Source organism: Panthera pardus, unplaced genomic scaffold (genome assembly GCF_024362965.1).
Source record: "Panthera pardus isolate Hobbes unplaced genomic scaffold, ASM2436296v1 HiC_scaffold_4, whole genome shotgun sequence".
In the NCBI taxonomy this organism is placed as follows: domain Eukaryota; kingdom Metazoa; phylum Chordata; class Mammalia; order Carnivora; family Felidae; genus Panthera; species Panthera pardus.
The window spans coordinates 17,018,199-17,039,906 of record NW_026526969.1 but is presented as its reverse complement, the minus strand read 5'-3'; the positions used below and the strand labels follow the sequence as shown (position 1 = coordinate 17,039,906).

Here is a 21,708-nt window from a genome sequence, read left to right as displayed (position 1 = left end):
CCCAGCAAATGCCTTTGTCCTGAAACCAACAAGCTGATTCTAAAACCCACGTGGAAAGGCCAAAGGGCCAAAAGGCACCAACACAGCCTCGCAGCCTTGAAGAACAAGGCTGGAGGACTTACACAGACAGTACAATCTACAACACGCTGGAGTACAAGACTATGTGGTACTGATCTGAGAACGGACAGAACAGAGTGCACAGTCCAGACACAGCTCCACACACTCTGCCACCTCGCAGGACCAAGGTGACACCAGACAGTGAGGGAAGGAGGAATCTGTTCAAAACTGAGGCTGAATTGAATGGATACCCATTTGGGAGATGACCCCTGTGTCACACCACACACAAAAAGTCAGTTATGGGGAGATTACAGATCTGAACACAGAGGTGAAACAAACAAACAAAAAGCTTTTAAAGGAAAGCAGAAGTAATCATAGTTGTGTGAAGTAAGCAAAGATTTTTTTTTTTAATGTTTGTTTTGAGAGAGAGACAGAGAACGAGCACGAATGGGGGAGGGGCAGAGAGGGAGACACAGAACCCAAAGCAGGCTCCAGGCTCCGAGCTGTCAGCAAGAACCCAACGTGGGGCTTAAATCCAGGAACCATGAGATCATGACCTGAGCCAAAGTCAGACACTTAACTGACTGAACCACCAGGCGCCTCAGTAAGCAAAGGTTTTTAAAACAATACAGAGGTGCTAGCCACAAAATAGGAATGGATGAACCAGGCCACAGTAAGATTAAAAACACATGTTCCTCGGGGCACCTGGGTGGCTCAGTCGGTTGAGCGTCCGACTTCGGCTCGGGTCATGATCTCACAGTCTGTGATTTCAAGCCCTGCATCGGGCTCTGTGCTGACAGCTCAGAGCCCGGAGCCTGTTTCAGACTCTGTGTCTCCCTCTCTCTGACCCTCCCCCGTTCATGCTCTGTCTCTCTGTCTCAAAAATAAATAAACGTTAAAAAAAAAAAAACAAACACATGTTCCTCAAAGACACTAGCAGGAAAGTGCAAAGGCAACCTACAGAGTAGGAAACACATCCCTGTAATACACATCCCAGAGAAAGCACTCATATCTAAAATATATAAAGAATTCCTACAAATCAGTAAGAAAAAGACAACCCAACAGATCAGGAGAAGCCAAATCCCATCCATGGCCTGTTTTGGGAAAGTAGGAATGGGACACAGACACGAGCTGTGCCACTTTCCACTTCACAGCAGAACTTGGCTGCTGAGACTATACAGCCTCCAAACCAGAAAGTATTTATTATCTGGCCTTTTACAGAAAAAGTTTGCAGATCCCTGCAATAAATAAGTGGGGCAAAAGACTTGAACAAGCACTTCACAAAAAAGGATCTTCACCAAATGGGCATTAAACGCAAGAAAAGGCACTCACCAGGGAAATGCGACTAAGAATATCCCACACCAACACTGAGCTCCATGCCCTCTGGAGAAGGCACACGAGAAAGCAGCGCAGCCCAGGCGCTGTGGAGGACGGGGAGTGACCAGAGCCCAGCAGGCAGCTGGCAGGCAGGTAACTACGAGAAGCCCCATCCGTACCTGTGTGGACTGCAGTTGGTGTGGGAGCCTCACAGCCCAACACGCACATGCAGCACTGTCCCACTCCTGGGTACAAACAGGCCACGAGACACGTGGTGTTTATAGGAACTTTGTTCACAGAACCAAAGCTGTAAACCCGACCCAAATGGCCCCCAACAATGAATTCAAAAGCTGCAGCACATTCATACAGCGGAAAACTCTAGTAATAATGAAAACAAATAACTGACAACTATACAAAAATTTGGATGAACCGCAACAGCCACAACATGAAGCAAAAGCAGCCAGGTGTAACAAGGCTACAATCCTGTGTGGTTACTTTTTTTTTTTTTAAGTTTACTTATTTATTTTGAGAGAGAGTGTGTGCACACATGAGTAGGAGAGGGGAAGAGAGAGAGGGAGAGAGAAAATCCCCAGCAGGCTCTGCACGGTCAGCATGGAGCCCAATGCGGGGCTTGACCCCATGGACTGTGAGAGTAAGACCTGAGCAGAAATCAAGAATGAGCCACCCAGGCGCCACTGGGTAGTTACTCTTCCTAAGCGCCAGGCAGAGGGCGCCTGTGAGGCTGCTGGCGGGTCCGTATACCTATGACGGCTGCACTCACAGGCCAGTATGCCATACTTCAGTTAAAGAGAAAAAAAAACAAAAACTCTGTGAGGGCCAAACAAAAAGTGAAATCAAATAAAACAGGCAAAACAAAATAAAACCAAACCACTTCCAAAGCAGCTAAGTATGATGGCTTCCCACACAGCAGAGGCAAACTGCCACCCAGAACCTGTCGGACCCTGCCCTCTCCCCTCGCTGGTCTTCAATCACAGGGGGACGCCTGGAGCAGGGGCGGGGAGGGCGGAAAACAGATCTGGGCAGGGGTGCGATAAAGACAAGTGGGTTCTAAGATCCTGCTGGGAGATGTGCCCTGAATATGGTGTCCTGCCCTGGTTTCTAAGAACTTCGGTGAGAAATCCAGGATCAGGTTTCTCTCTACAGCCAAGGAAGTTGTGCAACATGTCTAGCCAGGGTCATCTGTGGCCAGCAGGAGGAGCACCTCCAGGCAGGGAGGTCCGTGGGGGCTGGGAGCCCGCTCGGGGCCACGATGAGCATGGGCTCATCCCACAATGACTGCACAGCTCTCTGATACCAACCCGTCCAGAAACCCAATCTGCCCTTCGGGCACAGCCACTCGGTTGGTGTCTTGCAACCAATGCTCGTGCTGTGCAGGGGCAGGGTACTGACCTCCCTGGGAGCAGTAGCAGGGCGCCGTGGCCAGGCTCCTCCATGGCGTCCAGGCACTCGGAGGGCACAGCTGAGCCACCGGCGCTGTCGGCATCCCCTTCGGCTTGCAGCTCGGGGTGCACCAGGGTGCTTGTGTCCTCGTCGGTGAAGGTCTCACACTCACTGTAGGTGCTCTCGGAACCCATGTATGCGCTGTCTGTCACCTCGTTGGCCTAGGAGAGAGCGCCAAGGGTCAGTCCCACACCCTGAAATGGTCACATGTCAGTAAACCCCGACGCTCCACACAGTGCTCTGCTGCAGGCATCGAAGAGACAGCGTGGAGAGACAGCCTCAGGCAGGGCCCCCAAAGCATCTCTAAGCAGAAACGTTAGCTTACAAAACAATCCAATATTCTTGAAAACTGAAACATAGCACATGTTCCAAAGCAGAGTAAGTACTAAAGCAATTTTGAAAGTTAGTTGTAGAGGTTACCTAAAACAGGAGGTATCCAACACCGTAGGATTAAGTGTGAGTGGAACCACCCATATGGCTACCAGCACTGAAATTATTTCTATCCAAAGAACAGTATAAGAACATGCGTTTTTCAATTAAAAAGTCACCATCAATATGTGTTATGTGTGTTCAGGTTACTGCTTTGAAATTCAAGTACGTGGTCTAACCTCAAAATTCTAACCCATCAGTTATTTAACCAACCCACTGTGTTCACTGGTTAAAGATCTTTCCACAGAACCTACCTTTATTTCCACTCTTATGGACCCAGCACCCAGCACAGGGTCCGGCAGAGCAAATGACTTAAATCCAAAGAACTATTCAACAGGCCATTTTCAATTTATAACCTCAGCTGTAATTCCAATGCAAGTGCACTGGCTAGGGAAAGGAGCCAACATTTCAGGCTCAAAAGAATCTGAGGTTAACCACTTGCAAACAAGTGAGATTCCAGAAAAGGAGTTGGAAGAAAGTGCATTCTGTCCAGTTGCTCTGGTGTCACAAGGGGACAGTGTGCTCAGATGTGCCTGGTAACAAAAAGCCCCCCATCCTCCGCTAGCTTTGAGGGCCTCTCCTGGCTGCATTCCCGGGGCGCCTTGTCCCATCGAAGAGGCGTGAAGGGCCCAGGTCGAGCTGGCAAGAGCCGAGCATGCCAATGACAGGCCAGGGTCCATCCGTGGTCCACCATCCACCAGCCCAATGCCCCTGCACTGGGGTCCCAACCACTCTGAGTCCTGTCAGGTGGGACCGGGATTAAGAGACCACACAGGCAGGTACAGAAACTTGGAGGACTGTGGGGCCCGCGAGTCCCTGGGGAGGCAGAATCCCTGCCCAATGTCTGTAAGGCCAGAATGAAACAGAATGATGTGAGAGCAGGCACTCATTGACGTTACCTATGTTTCCAAAGGAAAACCAAATCTTCCTTGGAATCTAAGGCAACTAAGGAACTCCTAAAAAGCACTCACTTCAAAACCTGAAACCAGGAAATCCCTTTCAGAGGCATGGCCTCTAATACTGTTTAACATCACCATCAATGAGCAGGTACCACTTTCTGCCAGGTTCAGGGCTGGGTCTTTGCTCCGCGGATGGGCAGCATGGGCAGAGACGGGCAAGGTGAGCTAGGCAGGCTCCTCAAAGTCGGGGCTGGCCCGCAGGGTAGGCACAACAGAGCAGGCACAAAATTCACAGCCAATTCCTGGCTTCTGCTGAGGGGTGGCTGCTGGTTTACTGCCCAGGTGACACCGCACACTCACAAAGGGGGGGCTGCCTGAGACTCACCCAATGGCGGGAGGAAGACCTCCCCCACCCCCTAGACTTCAAACAACAACAAAGACCAGTGTTGGCTATTAGTATCCAGACGAAAACCCCTAAAAGAAAACACTTCCTCATCTGCAAAACAGTCCCACGCAGCCCTGCTCACCTTGACTACTTAGTCCTCACACTTGGGAAGCCAGCAAGACCCACACCCTCCAATCCCCACCAGACAGGTCCATCAAGGGGCCCCCAGACAATGACTGGGGACCCTGAGATGATTTCCTAGACGGAACAGGAAACAGGACTTAACTCCTGAGGTCAGCTTTTAAAAAAACCAACGAACCAGCACCTCTGAAAAGCATGATGCTCCTCTCTGGCCCTCATGGACTCCATGCCCTCGACGGGCAGCTCAGCGTGTGGCAGGGGGCTGAGGGCCCTCTCCCCAAGATGGTCCTGTCTGGCCCGCATGGACCCCCTGCCTTCGACGGGCAGCTTAGCGTGTGCCAGGGGGCTGAGCGCCCTTTCCCCACAATGCTCCTCTCTGGCCCACATGGACCCCGAGCCCTCGATGGGCAGCTCAGCGTGTGCCAGAGGGCTGAGCGCCCTCTCCCCAGGAAGGGAAGGAGGGTCCAGGCACTCGGGCCTGTCTCTTCTGTGTGCAAGGAGCCCACCCGAATCGCACAAGTGAGGCTGGGGCTGTGGCCTAAACCCTCCCTGGGGCTTGGCCAGGACAGTTGTGGGTGCAAGTCCCTGTCCACGGACACAGAAACAAGGAGGCAAAGGCGTCACAAAGCGGCCCGCCGCAGGCTGGGCATGGAACTCTGCTCTAGGGAACTCACTCACCTTTTAAACAGGTAGGGCAGGGCAGGGCGAATGTTCCCCTCCACCCTCCACTCCTCGTTCCTCAAGCAAAGCCATTCCTCCGACACAGGACAGTCAAAGAGATGAGCCCTGTTTCCCATTTCACTGAAGGCTTCATATCTGCACTTACACTCCAAATTATAAATAAATAGTGTCCCGGAGGAGGTCGGGTCCTGGAGTGTCAGGCACCCGCTGGGGGTGCTGAGCTGCAAATAGCCTCTTACCTGGCGGTGGTCAGAGCCTCAGGGCACAGGAGCTGCGTGTTCTACACCTCCTCACCCCCTGAGGGTCAACTTTCACAATTCAAGAATGCCCTGAAAAAATCCCAGCAAGCCAGGCAGTTTTCCTGCCTGCAGCAAGGTAAGCATCTGTCTTTTCAGAGAAGCAGGCAGAGCTCACCTCGGGGGTGGGGGTGGGGGGGGGGGGGGCAGTCTAAAGACACGGGACAAGCTCACAGACTTGCCCCATCAGCTCAAATTTGCTACCACAAGGGACCCAACTTTGCCCGGAAGCACACAAATCTATGCTATCCACTTTCAGAGTACTTATAAACTCACAGGCTGGGACGAACTCACTTGAAAATCAAGTGCACCTGGACAGCTGCGCCACACGCTAGCACTGATGTCACCGGTTACAAGGAAGCAGGGTTCAGAGCCACCGGCGAGGGGCTCCCATGTGGCCAACACTGCCCGGGGTCCTCAATGTCCAGGTCATGGCCCCTCTGTGGGATGGTGACTGTTCGTTTCTGTGACCTGCGGGCGCTAGCCCGGGCAGCCTCAGTGGGCTCCACGCACCAGCCCCAGGAAGGGCACGCTCTCCGAAACAGACGCCCTCCCCCCAGAAAATACTCAGAATTCCTCCCACGGAAATACTGGGGACATCTGTCCAGATCAGTCACTACCTTCGTTCGACTAACCTTGCGGCCTTCCTATCTGCAAGTGGTGCTGGCGTTTCAGCAAAACCTTCGTGCTCCCCTGAAGGTAACAATGAAGCCTCAGAAAAAAGTTTAACCTGCTCCCAGACACGCTCCATTAAGCGTCCTGCTGTGCTGACTGGGGGAAGGGGGACAAAGTTCAGGAAGTGTCCTTGCTGGGTTTTTAACAGTCACTCCTCAAAACAGTGGCTTTTGTTCTTGACTTTCAAACCTCTGTTGTAACAGTTTACAGAAAAGGCATGGTCGCCATCATTTTATTAAGGAAGCTCTTTCCTCTAGGGGCCTTGGTAGGAGGAGGGAGGGACAGAGAAGGCACAGCAGGGACAGTTCTTATCATTTCTGTTTGTGCCAGTTCTCTGACCCTCCCATGGTCATGGCCCTTCCAGAAACCCTGGGGGCAGAGCGCCACCCCCGCCTCCGGCACGCTGCAGGGCCTGGGGCACTCCTCTCCGTGCGCCTGCCTCGTCCCCTCCCCTCCCCGCTGCCCTCACCCCGCCCCCACTCCTCAGGGAGGTCACATCATAACTTATTCTCCTAGGGGTGACTCCAGCAAGGAGCCGACAGGAAGCGGCGGGGGGGGGGGGGGGGGGAACAGGACCCCAGAGCAGCCCACCAGTGGACTGCAAAGCACCCCTGCCCCCACACCGTTGCATGCTGGGCCAGAAGTCATTACAAAGCTTATTTATCTCTGAAGATCACCAGAAGAGGTAAGATTTGCAAGTAATGCCCATATTTTCCACCCATATTTTTACTGAAATTTTTTCTTTTAAATGTTTTTGAGACAAAAAGTGTGTATGTGCACACGAGGGGGTGGAGGAGGAAGGGCAGAGAGAGACAGGGACAGAGGATCCAAAGCAGGCTCTGCACTGACAGCAGCGAGCCCAACATGGGCCCGAACCCATGAACCACGAGATCACGACCTGAGCTGAAGTCAGAGGCTCAATGATGGAGCCACCCAGGCGCCCTTGAACTTGGAAGATTATATGACATGCAAGCTTTTTTAAAAGAACATCTTTCTAGAAGTTTCACAGTACCTGGTTCCGGTCCCCTGAAAGTTACACCTAAAGATCATAAAAAGACACGGAAGAGCCTTTTTTTTGGGGGGGGGGCCTTAAATGCACATTACTAAGCAAGAGAAGCCAGGCAGCAAAGGCCACACACTGGATTCCAACTCTGTGACATTCTGGAAAAGGCAGAACTATGCATACAGCATAAGGTCAGTTGCTGCCAGGTGCTATCGGGGAAGGAAGGGTGAGTCCAGGAAGCAGAGCGTGCGGAAGGCAGTGAAACTCCTTGGCAGGATACTACCCAGGGGACACATGACCTTGTCCACTTGTTGAAACCACCATGAGGGAGCCCTAGTGTACACTGTGGGCTTTTGTTAACAGCAACAGATCTGTACCGGATCATCAGTTATAACAAATGCACCACACTAATTAATGCAAGACGTTCATGATGAAGGAAACTCTGTGTGTGTGTGTGTGTGTGTGTGTGTGTGTGTGTGTGTACAGGGGAGAATGGGGACTCTCCGTACTATCTGCTTCATTTTCTGAAAAGCTAAAACTGCTAAAATACAAAGTGTATTAATTTTTTTTAAGTAACAAAACATAACCGTATCCTCCTTTCTGAAAAACAAATTAGCATCCTTTGAAATTTGCATTCTTTGAAACATCGAGTTCCCACCATGCCTTCCAAAGGTGACAAGCGAGCGCAAGGCGGGAGCTGGCACCCCCAAGGGTACCACACTCCTGTGGGCCTCGGGGATCCACCTGCACAAGGACGGGAAGATGCAGAGTTGGACAGGACCCCCGGGCCTGCTCTGCTCAGGGTTCAAGAGGCAGCCCCAACATCAGAGGCTCCCACGCTTCTGGACCAAATGAACTCTTGGAAGTACAAAATGTGTTGATGCCTCCTACTACCCTGAGGGACAACCCCCTGTATCAGTGTCCTGGGGCAGCCACATCAAATGAGCACAAACCGGGCAGCTTCAAACAACAGGAATGTATTCCGGCCAGCAAGGATAAGCTCTTCCTGAGATTCCAAGGGAGGCTCCCTCCTGCCTCGTCCAGCTCCTGGTGGCCCCGACTGCATCCTTCCAGCGTCTGCTGCATCAGCACACGGCCCCTGTGTGTCTTTTCCTGGCTTCTAAGGACACCAGTCATTGGATTCAGGGCCCAGCCTACTACCCAGAATGATATCATCTCGAAACCCTCAACTTATTACATCCACAAAGACCCTATCTCCAAATAAGGTCACGTTCACAGGTTCCAAGTGATCGTACCTTTCAGGAGACTACCATTCAACCCACTGCCCCCACTATGATGATCCAGCAGAAACCTGAGACAGGGATAGAGCAGAAGATCCTGATGTAGGTGCTCGGGCTCCGCTGGGAGGGGGATAGAGGTCTGATGGTCACTGACTGCAGAAGTGTTGTGACCCCTCACATGCTCTAAACAAGGAAAGAAGGACTCCCCTGACCTTAGGTACATTCCTGGAAAATTCAAGGTGTGTCAAACTGCACAGAGGCTTCTCCACCTTGCTGGAAAGGGAGCCAGCCCCGCTCCAGTCATGAGAGCAGCCACCCTACATCACAGGGTCTGGCAGCCCATCTGAAATGTGATGCATCAGAATCCTGCCCTCCTGCAGCCCCTACTTGGCCACACGTGCCCCATGTGACATCTGGTGCCCAGTGCCAGGACCGGGCCTGACACCCCACAAAGTCACACGCAAAATGAACACACCAACCTCACCAAACAGGATGCAAGGTGGGGTGGTCCCTGCCCTCGGGAGGCTCACACTTGGCTGGTACTCTGGGACAAAGCTGTGGTGAATGCTCCCAGTTGGCCCAGAGGCCTGTGCCAGCAGACGAGACCGTCAGAAAGTGAACCTATGTTATCTGAGGTCTGACCAATACCTGGAGCAGCCTCTCAGAGCCAGGACACAAGACCCCAAAGGAAAGTAGTGAGTCCCTGTGGACTGTGAGAAGCCACTCTGTGCAACTCCCTCATTTTACCAAGGCACCAAGGCTCACAGCCACCAGGTCACAGCCTGGCCCTGTTCCCTGCACCCCTCTGAGCAACAGAGGACTGAGGGGCTGGTGGCTACCATCACCACCTTCCCCACAGCTCTTCAGGCGCTCAGGAGTTTCTAATGTATTTTTTAATAAGAAAAAACTGCAGGTCCAGCCACATGGGCTGTCCCAGCATCTGCTCACCCCTCCAACGGGGGGGGGGACAGAACTGTGGTAGCCTCCTGTGCTCACAGACCTCTGCCCTGCCATGCAGAGAACAAAACACCCACAATTACAGGTGACACCATGTAACCATAGCAACCCTGGAGGCAGGTGGCAAAGGAGCATGAGGTGTTACAAGTCCCTAAACCCCAAAAACGACTTGAAATTCGGTAACATGAAAACCTTACACAAGACCTCTGCTCTGGCCTTGCTTGGCCAGCCTGGCAGAAGGTGACAGCAATAGCATTGGAGAGCCCTACCAGCCCAGCCCAGCTCTCTGCTGACAACAGGCCCCAAGGGGACCCCCGTCAATGATCTCAGGTGAGCAGTGGTGGAGCGGACACCTGCCGACCCTCTGCCGCAACCAGGAGCCCCCCCAGAGGCCCTGGCTGCACGCACAGGGCTGCAGAGTGAGCCCTGCCCTGCCCTCCCTGCCACTTCCTGCAGAAATATCCCCGGTACCACTAAGTGGAGCGGGATTCAGAGGGCAGAAAGGAAGACGTGTCACATCAAACTCCCTCTCAGCCCCTCAGTGAGAACCACTTGCCTCAAAGGTAACGAAGTCGTCGAACTCATCGGGGCAGGCGGGCGGCTCCTCGTCCTGGGCAGGTGCGACCCCGCACAGCTGGCCATCAGACTCTGCAGGAGAGAAGACCCAGTACTCAGCAGGAAGCCTAGACCAGCCCCAGAGGCCATGGGGGAAGGCGCCAGAAGGGTGAAGGCGAGCCCTGCTCGGGACAGCCAGTGAGAAGCCCAGGGGAGAAAGAAGCACGTGCCCCCTCCCCCCAGAGAGGTGGTGTAGAGGCAGAATGATAAAACGTTTGTTTCTTTAGACCCCCAACAGCACTGCAAAAGAGAAGGAGCAAGATCTCAAGCCCATGACACTGTTCACGGGCTTTAAAAAGTATCAGGTACCAGATTTAAATTTTTTAAAACTGTGTGTGTGTTTGGGGCCATGTAGGTGTGATGGAACTATACCAAAATAGCATCTTGCGCTCGGTGTTGGGCTCGCTGGCAGTTTTTATTTCCTTCATTTTTGTTGAACTTTATTTTTAGCAATAAATGTCTTATCTCATAATAAAGAAAATTTTAAATCCAAAATAAAGGGGTTAGTGGACACACCAGCATACCGGGAGGTGAGCCCAAACTCCATGGGGTAGAATCCCCTGCGTTCCAGACCCTTGCACACCTCACCCCATATACCTCTTCATCTAGCTGTTCCTTTGTAACCTTGTGAGTAAACTGCTAATGGTAAGTAAAGTGTTTCCCTGGGTTCTATGAGCCATTATAGCAAATTATCACACCTGAGGGAGGGGTACTGAGGACCCCGGATTCATTGTCAGGTCAGAGAGAAGTGTGGGTGGCCCAGGAGGGTGAAGTGGGGTCTTCACGAACTCTGACAGCTGGTGTCAGGGCAAATTAAATTGTGGGACACCCAGCTGGTGTCCCCAGAGAACTGGAGATCCCAGAGAACTGGAGAATCACTTAGTGAGGAAATCCCACATACTTGGTGTCAGTGTTATGAACAGAACACAGATCATCATAGGAATTACTTATTTAAAATACATCACTTAGGAGCGCCTGGGTGGCTCAGTTGGTTAAGTGTCCGACTCTTGATTCTGGCTCAGGTCATGAGCTCACGATCCGTGGGAGTGAGCCCCGTGTCAGGCTCTGTGCTGATAGCGCGGAGCCTGCTTGGGATTCATTCTCTCTCTCTCTCGCTCTCTCTCTCTCTCTCAAAATACATAAGAAAACTTAAAAAAAATATTTTAAGTACATAAGTTATTTAACATATCTCACATGATCTAACGTAACATCAGTCCCTTATTTATTTTTTTAAGTAAGCTCTATGCCCAGCGTGGGGCTCAAACTTGCAACCCCAAGATCAAGAGTCACAAGCCCTTCCAACAGAGCCAGCCAGTCGCCCCCAGAGGACAACTTTGCCAATGGGACCACATGGGGAGAATGCTGCTAGCCATCCCCATGTCCTCCAGCCGGACTCTGAAGACTCGGTGGTTTGAAGTTACCGCAAGAGCCCCGGTAAGCAGGGAAGGGAGAACAGATACTGAAGGGCCCTTCACCACACAGCAACGGCAGGACCCACAGCCATTCTGTCCTGTCTCTAAAGGACTCTCTTGGGGTGCTTGGGTAGCTCAGTCAGTTAAGCATCCGACTTCAGCTCACGTCATGATCTCACAGTTCGTGGGTTCGAGCCCCGCGTCCAGCTCTGTGCTGACAGCTCAGAGCCTGGAGCCTGCTTAGGATTCTATGTCGCCCTCTCTCTCGGCCCATCCCCTGCTCACGCTCTGTCTCCCTCTCTCTCTCTCTCTCTCTCTCTCTCTCTCTCAAACATAAACATTAATTTTTTTTTTAATAAAGGACTCTCAATTTAAACAGAATAATGCTTTCCCTTAACAACAGTGTAAATTGAAATATTTATGTATCGCGCAATTATGAGATGCCTTTGTCAACTCAAAGCTACTTTGCAGTACTGATCAAAGCCCTTATGCCAAAAAAACTCCTATGTGGCCTTTAAGAATCACGGGCACTTTTGTTGCTGTTGTTTCACACCATTTTCCCCAGGAGTGTGGTTAAGTATCCCAGCGGGGCGGATGGCAGCAGGCAAGGAGGAGCATGGGAACCCACACGCCGGGGCCCCTGTACTGGGAGGTGGGGTCTCTGGTGCAGGCGACGCGGTGAAGGTTGCTGTGGACACAAGTTTGGGGTTTCTGGGGCAGGGGGTGGAGGGCCCCAATCACCCTCGTGCACGTGTCTTTGTAAAAAGCTACACTGTCTTTGGCCTATTACCCCTCTCAGATATTAAGTCTTCCCTGCCCTCCGAAGCCTGAAACACAAAATTCAAAGCTCTCAAAACACAACCGATCGTTCTAGATGTGGTGGATTGTGCTCAGCCTCCAGGGGTGGACAAATGGTCTTGTCTTGCCCCACACTGTGGAGAGGGGGGGTGGGGACAAAGCTGGTGCTGCCATATTCCTCATGGGAACTAAGTATGATTGTCCTGTAAGTTTTCTCCATGTGAATTAAAACAATTTTCAGTTAAGTGGACATTTTTAATGTGCATTCATCCTACTCTTCCAGAGCTTGGGGGAGGGCGTAGCCAGTGTAATGGCCTATTTGTAGCAATCTGCAGCGCCCCCCCCCCCCGCCCCGCCCCGACTCATTCTATTCCTGAAATAAGGCAGGCCTGTGGTATGACAGTGAAAATCTCCCTGTGCTTCACTGCAAACTGGGTCAACACACCGCGTCCCTTGGTGTGTCGCCCCTGGGTGCAGAAGAGGCCCGCCGGCCAAGACAGGCCACCCGCACGCTGGAGGAGCACTGGAGACAGCTCCACGGAATGTGGGTCCGTGATCACATGCTGCACCCTCCCAAATGCTATCACGTCACAACTTCAAGATCAGCTTTGACTTGCTTTCATTACGATTTTATTTTCAGTCTCCTTTCCTAATGAAACTTAAAAGATGAAGTCAACTACAGAGAAAAGAAAAACAAAGCCTGAGTCCCTGATACCACCTGACAGTATGTCCGATGCAGGTGGGGCATCCCCACCAACACGGCCTCCCCTGAGCCCACATGGGCTGTGGACACCTGGAGGCCCAGCGCCTCCCTCTCGGATGTGGTCCCTGTGAACTGGCACTGAGCCCAGGGGCCAGTCACTCACCCACCCACCCTGTGGGGAAGTCCAAGTCCTCCCTCGTTGCCTACAGCCTGGCCACGTCCCCAGTGCCTTCACCTCCACCTTTTGACCCCGCCTGCCCAACCTGGCCATGGTGGCCTCCCTGCAGCCCCCAAACATGCCCAACGCGCGCCTACCCCTACCCCTGCTTCACCCTCCTCCTGTAGCTGCCGTGCCTCACTGTCTGCGGGCTGTCCTCCACTGGAAAGCCAGCTCCCAGGGGCAGGGGACACTGTTCTTCCACATGGGCTGTGTCCCTGGAGCCTAGATCAGTCCGGCTCGATGATATCTGTATCCGCACTCCTCACGGGCCTCAGCCGTGCCGCCCTTGGCTGCGGCCCTCACGCCGTCCGCTTCAAGCTCTCGTCGCCACAATCCCCCTCAGCCCAGCCTCTGGCCAGAGCCCCTCTGCCATGCACCCTGGCAGCAGAATGTGCCCCCACGGCCCACCACCTCACTTTGGGAGCAGGGGTCTGCTCTGTGCAGGCTAAATTCCAGGCAGGGGGACATCACCTGCAATGTGGCATCGCATTGAGACCAAGCCTCGCCCTCTGGGGACGCTTCTATTCCAGAATGTTCTCGCCAAAGGAAAACACACAGCACTGTTTCCTGGAGCATGCATGCTAACTCTGGGACTGACTGGGAGGTTTTTGTTTTTAATTAAACCAAAGTGGAACTATTACCAGCAAGAATGAGAAAATACTGAGACTCAAACAATTCCTGTGGGTGCTCTGTGTGGTGCGTGGGCCAGCCCGAGGCAGGACTTCACTGTGGTATCCTGACTTAGAGGCTCAGAGCAGCGAGGCACTGCTCCCAGGTTCAAAAGGCAGTGCAGCTGCAGCACTGGACAGACAGAACGCAGCCGGCCAGGTGCCATGAGGGTGGGGAGGGACCAGGTATCCCTGGTCAGGGGAGCCAAGAGAGGGGGCCCCAGGGGAGAGCGGGCTAGAGCAACTCCGGCCAGCCCCTCTCAGGCACAGCCCAGGACCCTCCCAGGGCCTCACCTCAGGCTCCCCTCTGCCAGCTCCTGTGACAGACACAGGGGGACAGCCCACACAAAGGCAAGCAGGAGGGAGGAGGGGTGGCAGGTGCAGGCAGAGGCCCTGTCTCAATGAGTCAGGGTGAGGTCAGGACTCAAGGGCACAGGCCACTTCTCGCACCACACTGATACCCATGTGCTCCTTGAGTCACTCAACTTCAAGACACATGCAACCCACGAGACGGCCCCACGGGGCAACAGCCAGCAGCCCCTCCTTCTCTGCAGATAAAGAATCAGCCTGTGCAGGGATGGCTCTTCTCCCCTGCCAGGCGTCAGCGGGTCACAAGTTTTCCAGGAGCACTTGCTGACTCCCAGGTCACGACCCTCCAGGAACTCCTCCAGCCGAGCTCCATTTTGCATGAACTGTGCCTATCAGAGCAGACCAGCCACCAGCCTGCCCACAGAATCCTGGACTGTGGCTGAGAGAGGGCCTCAGAGCCACACGGACGGCACCGGCCACCTGGCTGGCTGCCACACTGGGTTCTTTCCTGCCCAGACCCACGGGACCAGCTGCCACTGCTGTTCCCAGCCCTGACTCTTCAGAGGAATCTGTGTTGCTCAATCCCCTAGACCCAAGGAAGCCCATGGATGCTGCTGTGGCTGTGCCATCAGTAAGCCCACACACCAAGCTTCCCACCTGACAGGCGTGACCGGCACGCTGTGCATCTGCGGTCACCCAGGGAGATGAGTTCCTGTCTGTGACGGACAGTGGTCGCGACAAACCTAGGGGGCACACGTCATCACTCCCGGGGCCAGAGAACGGAACGGTGCTGACAGGCTGAGGCAGCACAAGGCAGTCCTCACACCCTTAGCCTGTCGTCCTCGTCCCTCTACACGGTGTTTCTAAGTAGTTCCTGTGAATTCCTGGATTCTAGAATTTTCTTCCAACATCCTGCATAGTACTTGAGGATTTTAGCATTAGCTTCTCCACCTTCCCTCTCCTAACCTTCCAAAATGGTTAAGTCCCAGTCATTGATTACATAAACGGTTAATCTGTTTAATTACTATGACTGCGTAAAATGGCATTCATTGCCCAGCCACGCAGTATTCTAGAAGCACGTTTTCCCTCTTTTTAGGCTTCTTGTTTTTCCCGGCAATGTTAACTGCTTTCTGGGGACTTAGGCTTGGCCTCTGTACTCTGTCGCCTTCTTACCCCCAAACCATCAGGCAGAGCAGTGAAGCCTTCTCCACTGACCTACCGGTTCTGAGCTCCTGAGACTCCATCACCATCAAACCAGCACGACGGTGAAACAAAGCCATCTAAAACTAATGATGCCACCACGTTTGTGAGATGTGCGTCTCCTCCCTGTGACGCCGAGATCAAACAGACAAACACAGGAAGTCTCAACCGTACACGCATGAGCCCGTGTACTCTGGTCAGAGAGTAAGTATTCCACCAAGCACACACACAACACGTGTGAGGCCCGGCTGTGTGGCACACCGCAAAATAAACTCAACAAGGAACACAGTGAATAGAGAAGCACGCCTGGATGGCTCAGTCGGTTAAGCACCCGACTTTGGCTCAGGTCATGATCCCGTGGTTTGTGGGTTCGAGCCCCACGTCGGGCTCTGTGCTGGCAGCTCAGAGCCCGGAGCCTGTTTCGGATTCTGTGTCTCCCTCTCTCTCTGCCCCTCCCCCAACTCCCTCCCTCTCTCTCTCTCTCTCTCTCAAAAATAAATAAACGTGGGGCGCCTGGGTGGCGCAGTCGGTTGAGCGTCCGACTTCAGTCAGGTCACGATCTCGCGGTCCGTGAGTTCGAGCCCCGCGTCAGGCTCTGGGCTGATGGCTCGGAGCCTGGAGCCTGTTTCCGATTCTGTGTCTCCCTCTCTCTCTGCCCCTCCCCCGTTCATGCTCTGTCTCTCTCTGTCCCAAAAATAAATAAAAACGTTGAAAAAAAAAAATTTAAAAAAAAAAAATAAATAAACGTAAAAAAAGTGAACACAGAGATCCCATTCTCTATCACACGCAATTAGGTTTAAAACTAATGACAAGATTTTTTTCAAGTTTTTTTCTTTTTTTAATGTTTGTTTATTTATTTTTGAGAGAGAGAACACGAGCAGTGAAGGGGCAGAGACAGAGAGAGGGAGACAGAGAATACAAAGTAGGCTCGGGGCTGACAGCGCAAAGCCCAACACGGAGCCAGAACTCATGAATCTGAGATCACGACCTGAACCACAAAGTCTGATGCTTAACCAACGTAAGCCACCTGAATGCCCCTAATGACCAGATTTTTATTTGTTTGTTTGTTTAGCGTTTACTTATTTTTGAGGGAAAGAGAGAGCATGAGCAGGGAAGGGGCAGAGAGAGGCAGAGACACAGAATTCGAAGCAGGCTCCAGGCTGTGAGATTTTAAAATACCTTTCGAAACCAGGATGCCTGGGTGGCTCATTCAGTTGAGCATCTGAGCATCCAACTTCAGCTCAGGTCATGATCTCATGGCTCACAAGTTCGAGCCCCACATCAAACTCTGTACTGACAGCTCAGAGCCTGGAGCCTACTTCGAATTCTGTTGTCTCCCTCTCTCTCTTTGCCCTTCTCCCACTCATGTTCTGTCTGTCTCTCTCTCTCAAAAATAAACATTAAAAAAAAAAATACACTTAGAAATTAAAATAACTTTTAAATAATTGATGAGTCAAGGAAATCATACTGGATTTTAAAACACAGAGGAAAAAGCATATACTTGGATTTCCCCCAAAGGTTTACTGAAAGTTGTTGGAGCACAAAGCCATTCCAAGGGTCCTGGGCACAGGTGCACTGGCCCAGGGAGGTCCTGAGGAGCATGGCTGGGGGCAAGTGAATGTGCTCCATTCAGGAAGCCTCCAAAGGCACTGGAGGTGGAGCAGAGGCCAAAATGTGCATGAAACCACCATCAAACTTTTTGTGCAAAAGGGTGAAGGCTTAAACAACTTCCTGTTTTAACTACATGTCTAGCCTCAGAAAATCACCTAAGGATTATAACATACTGGTTACAAGGGGAGAGACATAGGCATGTGGTGCTAAGCCTAAACACTCCAAGTTCATCTGAGGGCTCTCTTCTTCCTCCCTCTGCCCGCATGGCGTTACCCACGTCATCCATCCCCTGCTAGTACCACCTCCCAGAGGGTCTCCTGCCTCACACCTGCTCTACATGTCTCTCCCCAGGCCCCATCTGCCCAGGAGATGGTGGCATCCTCACTACGGCCCCAGGGCCTGCAGACTTTCCATCAGTGGGCTCAGCCAACCTCATCACAGGCCTCAGGACAGCTCCGCCACCTGGACCAGACCTCACCCTTACCTGGCTCCCCTCCGGCCCTCCTCACAGAGGGCTCCTACCTCTGTGGTGGAGGGCTCCTACCACAGGCTGCATGGTTCTATGGCATGGCCCCCTGCCACCATACAGACCATTCCCTCTCTCAATATGTGCTCTGGACCCAAAGGACCACAGGACCCCCAGACTATGGTAGTATTCACACAGGTCCCGAGACACAGAGCACATCTCAGAACCACCTGGGCTCAGCATCACAGGAAACCCAGTTCCTATAGGACACCGTTGGGCAATACAATAGACACAGGACAGACAAGATAGGTGACTCTGCCAACAACTGCTGATAAGACTTGGAATCCAAGGGCCTCCCTTGACTCAGCCACTGCAGGTCCTGCCCCTGTTCTCCCTCTTCCTTCTCTGACAAGTGCAGGAAGAAGGGAAGGGCTTCCTTGCAACCAGTGCCTTTCGGCCACCATCACCCCCACACACCTGGCTGAAGCTGGGGCATGAAAAAAAGAGGGCTCTCCAGAGCTCCAGAATTCGACGTGAAGGGACAGCATACGGGCAACTTGAGTGCACGTGAGATACTAAGCTCACACCCAGAAGGCCAGCCATCCCACTCCTGTGTACAGGCCCCAAAGGCATGAAAACATGTGCCCACACAAAGAACTATACACAAATGTCACTAGGACCTTTACTCATAACAGCCCCAAACTGGAAACATACTAGCCCCAAAACAAGTGTCCACCCCTAGGCAGAGAGAAACGACACATGGTACAAGAATACAATGGAACTGCTCTGCAATCGAAACACAGACCCCAATCGCTTCTCGGCCTTTTGGCTAAGATCAAGTGAAACACAGACCCCAACCGTGCAACGTACGTGCGTCTCAAAAACGTCACACGCAGGGAGACACCAGACGTAGAGCACATACTGATCATTTTCTTTGTGTCAACAAAGCCCCTACGAGGCAAAACTGACCTAGGGTGATGAAAATCAGCCAAGACGGTGCTGAGAGGACAGAGAGGCCACGTGGAGGCCATCAGGAAGAGGTCTGCAGGGATGGTAACACTTGGTAGAGATTTGCATTAGTAGACATAAGAATTTGTCAAAATTCAGACAGGCTTAAGATTTACTTAACATCTGTGCATTTCACTGTAAATTTTTACTCAAGGTAAGACTGCAAACAAATATTGAACTGTAGGTAATGACTGGCACACATGCTGAAGTGTTTAGGGTAAAACGTACAGGAGTATGCAACTTGTTAGGGTGAGTGTACGGGAGTATGTGATTTGAAACGCATCCCGTTAAAAACAGGATGGCTTGTCGGCCAGACAGAGGATGGACTGATACACAACAATGTAAATACAGCAACATGCGGCCTGTAGGGCACCAACGGCAAGGATGCATGTGGGTGCTCACATGTAAGCCTTTCGATATTCTGGTATGTCTGGGGAAAGGGGCAGTAGCTTTCTAACGTTATGGATAAGAGACTGAGTTAGTTCTCTAAGATAGGGTGTGTGAGGAGCAAAGAACAGTGAGAGAGCACCCTGAAACCGGAGTATTTTAGGGGCTTTGAGGAGAAGGGAAGATGTTAAGCCCAGCCAAAGGAGCCTGAGGAGTGAGGGGTATTCCTAAGGTTGGCTGAGGGCACAGCACGGCAAGGGCTGAAGACAGAATGCGAGAAGGAAGCACAAGGTGGGGCAGACTGACCTCCATTCCTGATTGCGGTGATCCCTCGGTAGAAGTCCTCAAAACTGATCACGCCAAGCCCGCCGGGGTCCAAGTATTTCGTTAAGTCCTTCACCTGCAATTGTCAAGTGAGAGTATGTTACCCAAGCCGTACAAAATCAGAGGGAGAGTACACCAGGTGTCTGACCCCTTCACCACATTCAGAGGAGCAGCCTTCTTGCAAGGTGTGGTACTGAAAATAAGAGCCATTTATTCCTCTGATCCGAAGGCCACCCACAGCTCCAGCCAAAGACAAGTGGCCTCCCAGCAGAAAGCTGCCAAAGGCACCTGGGACCATGAATCGTGGAAGTTAAGGCTATGCTCTCAAAGGTCAATAGTCATGCTTCTTGGGCACCTGGGGGGCTCAATCGGTTAAGCGTCTGACTCTTGACTCAGGTCATGATCTCACAGTTCGTGGGACCGAGGCCTGCACTGGGCTCTGCGCTGACAGCCTGCTTGGGATTCATTCATTCATATCCACCCCCCTTCCCCCTCCCCCTCCCCCACTTGCGCTCACCTGCTCTCCCCCCACCCCAAATAAAAATAAACTTTGAAAAAGAAATTAGTCATGCTTCCTAATTGTGAAGATTGGAAGTGTCGAAGTTTTAGATATTATTCTAGCCGGTATCTAGATTATTACTACAGCACAGTCCCACCTATCCATTCTGACATGCCTTTCCAACTGTGCAGAGTCCTTAGTAAAAATAACTTAGGCAAGAAGATGCTGGATATCAAAAATCTTAAGTAAGATGATTCACACATGGATGTTAGAGAATGAAACTCTTCAGAAAAAAGGTAGATTTATACTTTCAAGTATAAACTGTGTTTCATCAAAATTTAAAACTTCTGTGCTTCACAAGACACCATTAGTAAAACTAAAAGACCAGACCTAGACTAGAAGATATTTGCAAATCATGTATCTGGATAAAGGACTTGTATCCAGAATGTATAAAGAAAACTTACAATTCAACAATACCACAATTTTTTTTTTTTTTTAATGGGCAAAACATTTAAATAAACATTCTACCAAACAAGACAGACAAACGGCTGGGGCGCCTGGGTGGCTCAGTCAGTTAAGCATCCAGCTTGCAGCTCGGGTCGTGATCTCACAAGCAGGTGGGGTGGGTTTGAGCCCGCATTGGGCTCTGTGCTGACAGCTCAGAGCCTGCAGCCTGCTTCGGATTCTGTGTCTCCATCTCTCTCTGCCCCTCCCCTGTTTATGCTCTGTTTTTCTCTCAAAAATAAACTTTAAAAAATAAAATAAAAATAAATAAATAAGATAGACAAATGGCTGAAAAGCACATGAAAAGATGCTCAAGATTGTGAGTCCTCAGGGAAATAAATGCACATTAAAACCGAGACATCACTCACCAGAATGACTGTATCCAAAAAAACCAACGACAACAGGTGCTGGGGAGGGTGTGGGGACCTGGAACCTCACACAATGCCAGGAGGAAGGGAAGATGGTCTGGCCAGTGGGGAGCACCACTTAGCAGTTGAAAAGTCAAACGTAACTACACCACACAACACAGCAACTCCGCTCTCAGGGATGTCCCACCACACATACAAAGGTGTGCATGCACATGTTCGCAGCAAGCAGCATCACTTCCGCCAGGTAAGAGGAGAAGGAACCCACTGTCCATCACATTACGGGAGGAATGGGTAAACAAGGTGTGGTCTAGCCATATAATGGGCCACTATCTGGCCCTAAAAAGAAATGAAATAGTGACACACACAACATGGATGGAATCTCAAAACCATTCCGCCAAATTAAAAACCAGACACAAAAGACCACAAATTATATTCTTTCATTTATAGAATGCTTTCGGAAAAGACCACTCTACTGACATAAAAAGCACATCAGTGGTTGCCTGGAACCGTGTGGGGTGGCGGACACGGGCTGCAGGCAGCATGAGGGACCTTTTGGGGTGTGGAAACACTGAACTAGGTTGCGGGAGCTGCACGATCCTATACGCTTACTAAAATTCGCTCAATCATATACTTACAATGGGTGAATTTTATGGCATGTAAACTATACATCGACAGGGGCACCTAGGTGGCTCAGTCGGTTGAGCGTCCGACTTCGGCTCAGGTCATGATCTCACAGTTCATGGGTTCGAGCCCCGCAACAGGCTCTGTGCTGACCTCTTGCTCAGAGCCTGCAGGCTGCTTCGGATTCTGTGTCTCCTTCGCTCTCTGCCCCTCCCCCGCTCATGCTTTGTCTCACTCTGTTTCAAAAATAAATAAATGTAAAACAATTTCAAAAATATTACACATTGACAAAGCTTTTAAAAATAAATGAATAAAAAGATAAAAAGGATTCAAGAGAAAGTGACAAATATTGAAGACAAAGACAATTTACTATATTGTGAGAAGTGAGATGATTCATTTTCAGAAATACCAAATAAAAGCTGTGCTGTTTAGTTAACACTAGGTTTACAACCT

At 51.4% G+C, this 21,708-nt stretch overlaps 1 protein-coding gene across 2 annotated transcripts in view; it reads right to left on the bottom strand.

The window, feature by feature from the left end:
- Positions 1 to 21,708, bottom strand: part of RAB11FIP3 (RAB11 family interacting protein 3) — an 83,981-nt gene that overhangs the window by 20,192 nt on the left and 42,081 nt on the right. For both annotated transcript variants that reach the window (XM_053894183.1, XM_053894184.1), the window contains exons 2-4: positions 19,246 to 19,339; positions 10,099 to 10,190; positions 2,785 to 2,996 (exon numbers count right to left, since the gene is read on the bottom strand). In XM_053894183.1, coding sequence (XP_053750158.1) covers positions 2,785 to 2,996; positions 10,099 to 10,190; positions 19,246 to 19,339 — 398 coding nt within the window. The remainder of the gene's footprint in view (positions 1 to 2,784; positions 2,997 to 10,098; positions 10,191 to 19,245; positions 19,340 to 21,708) is intronic.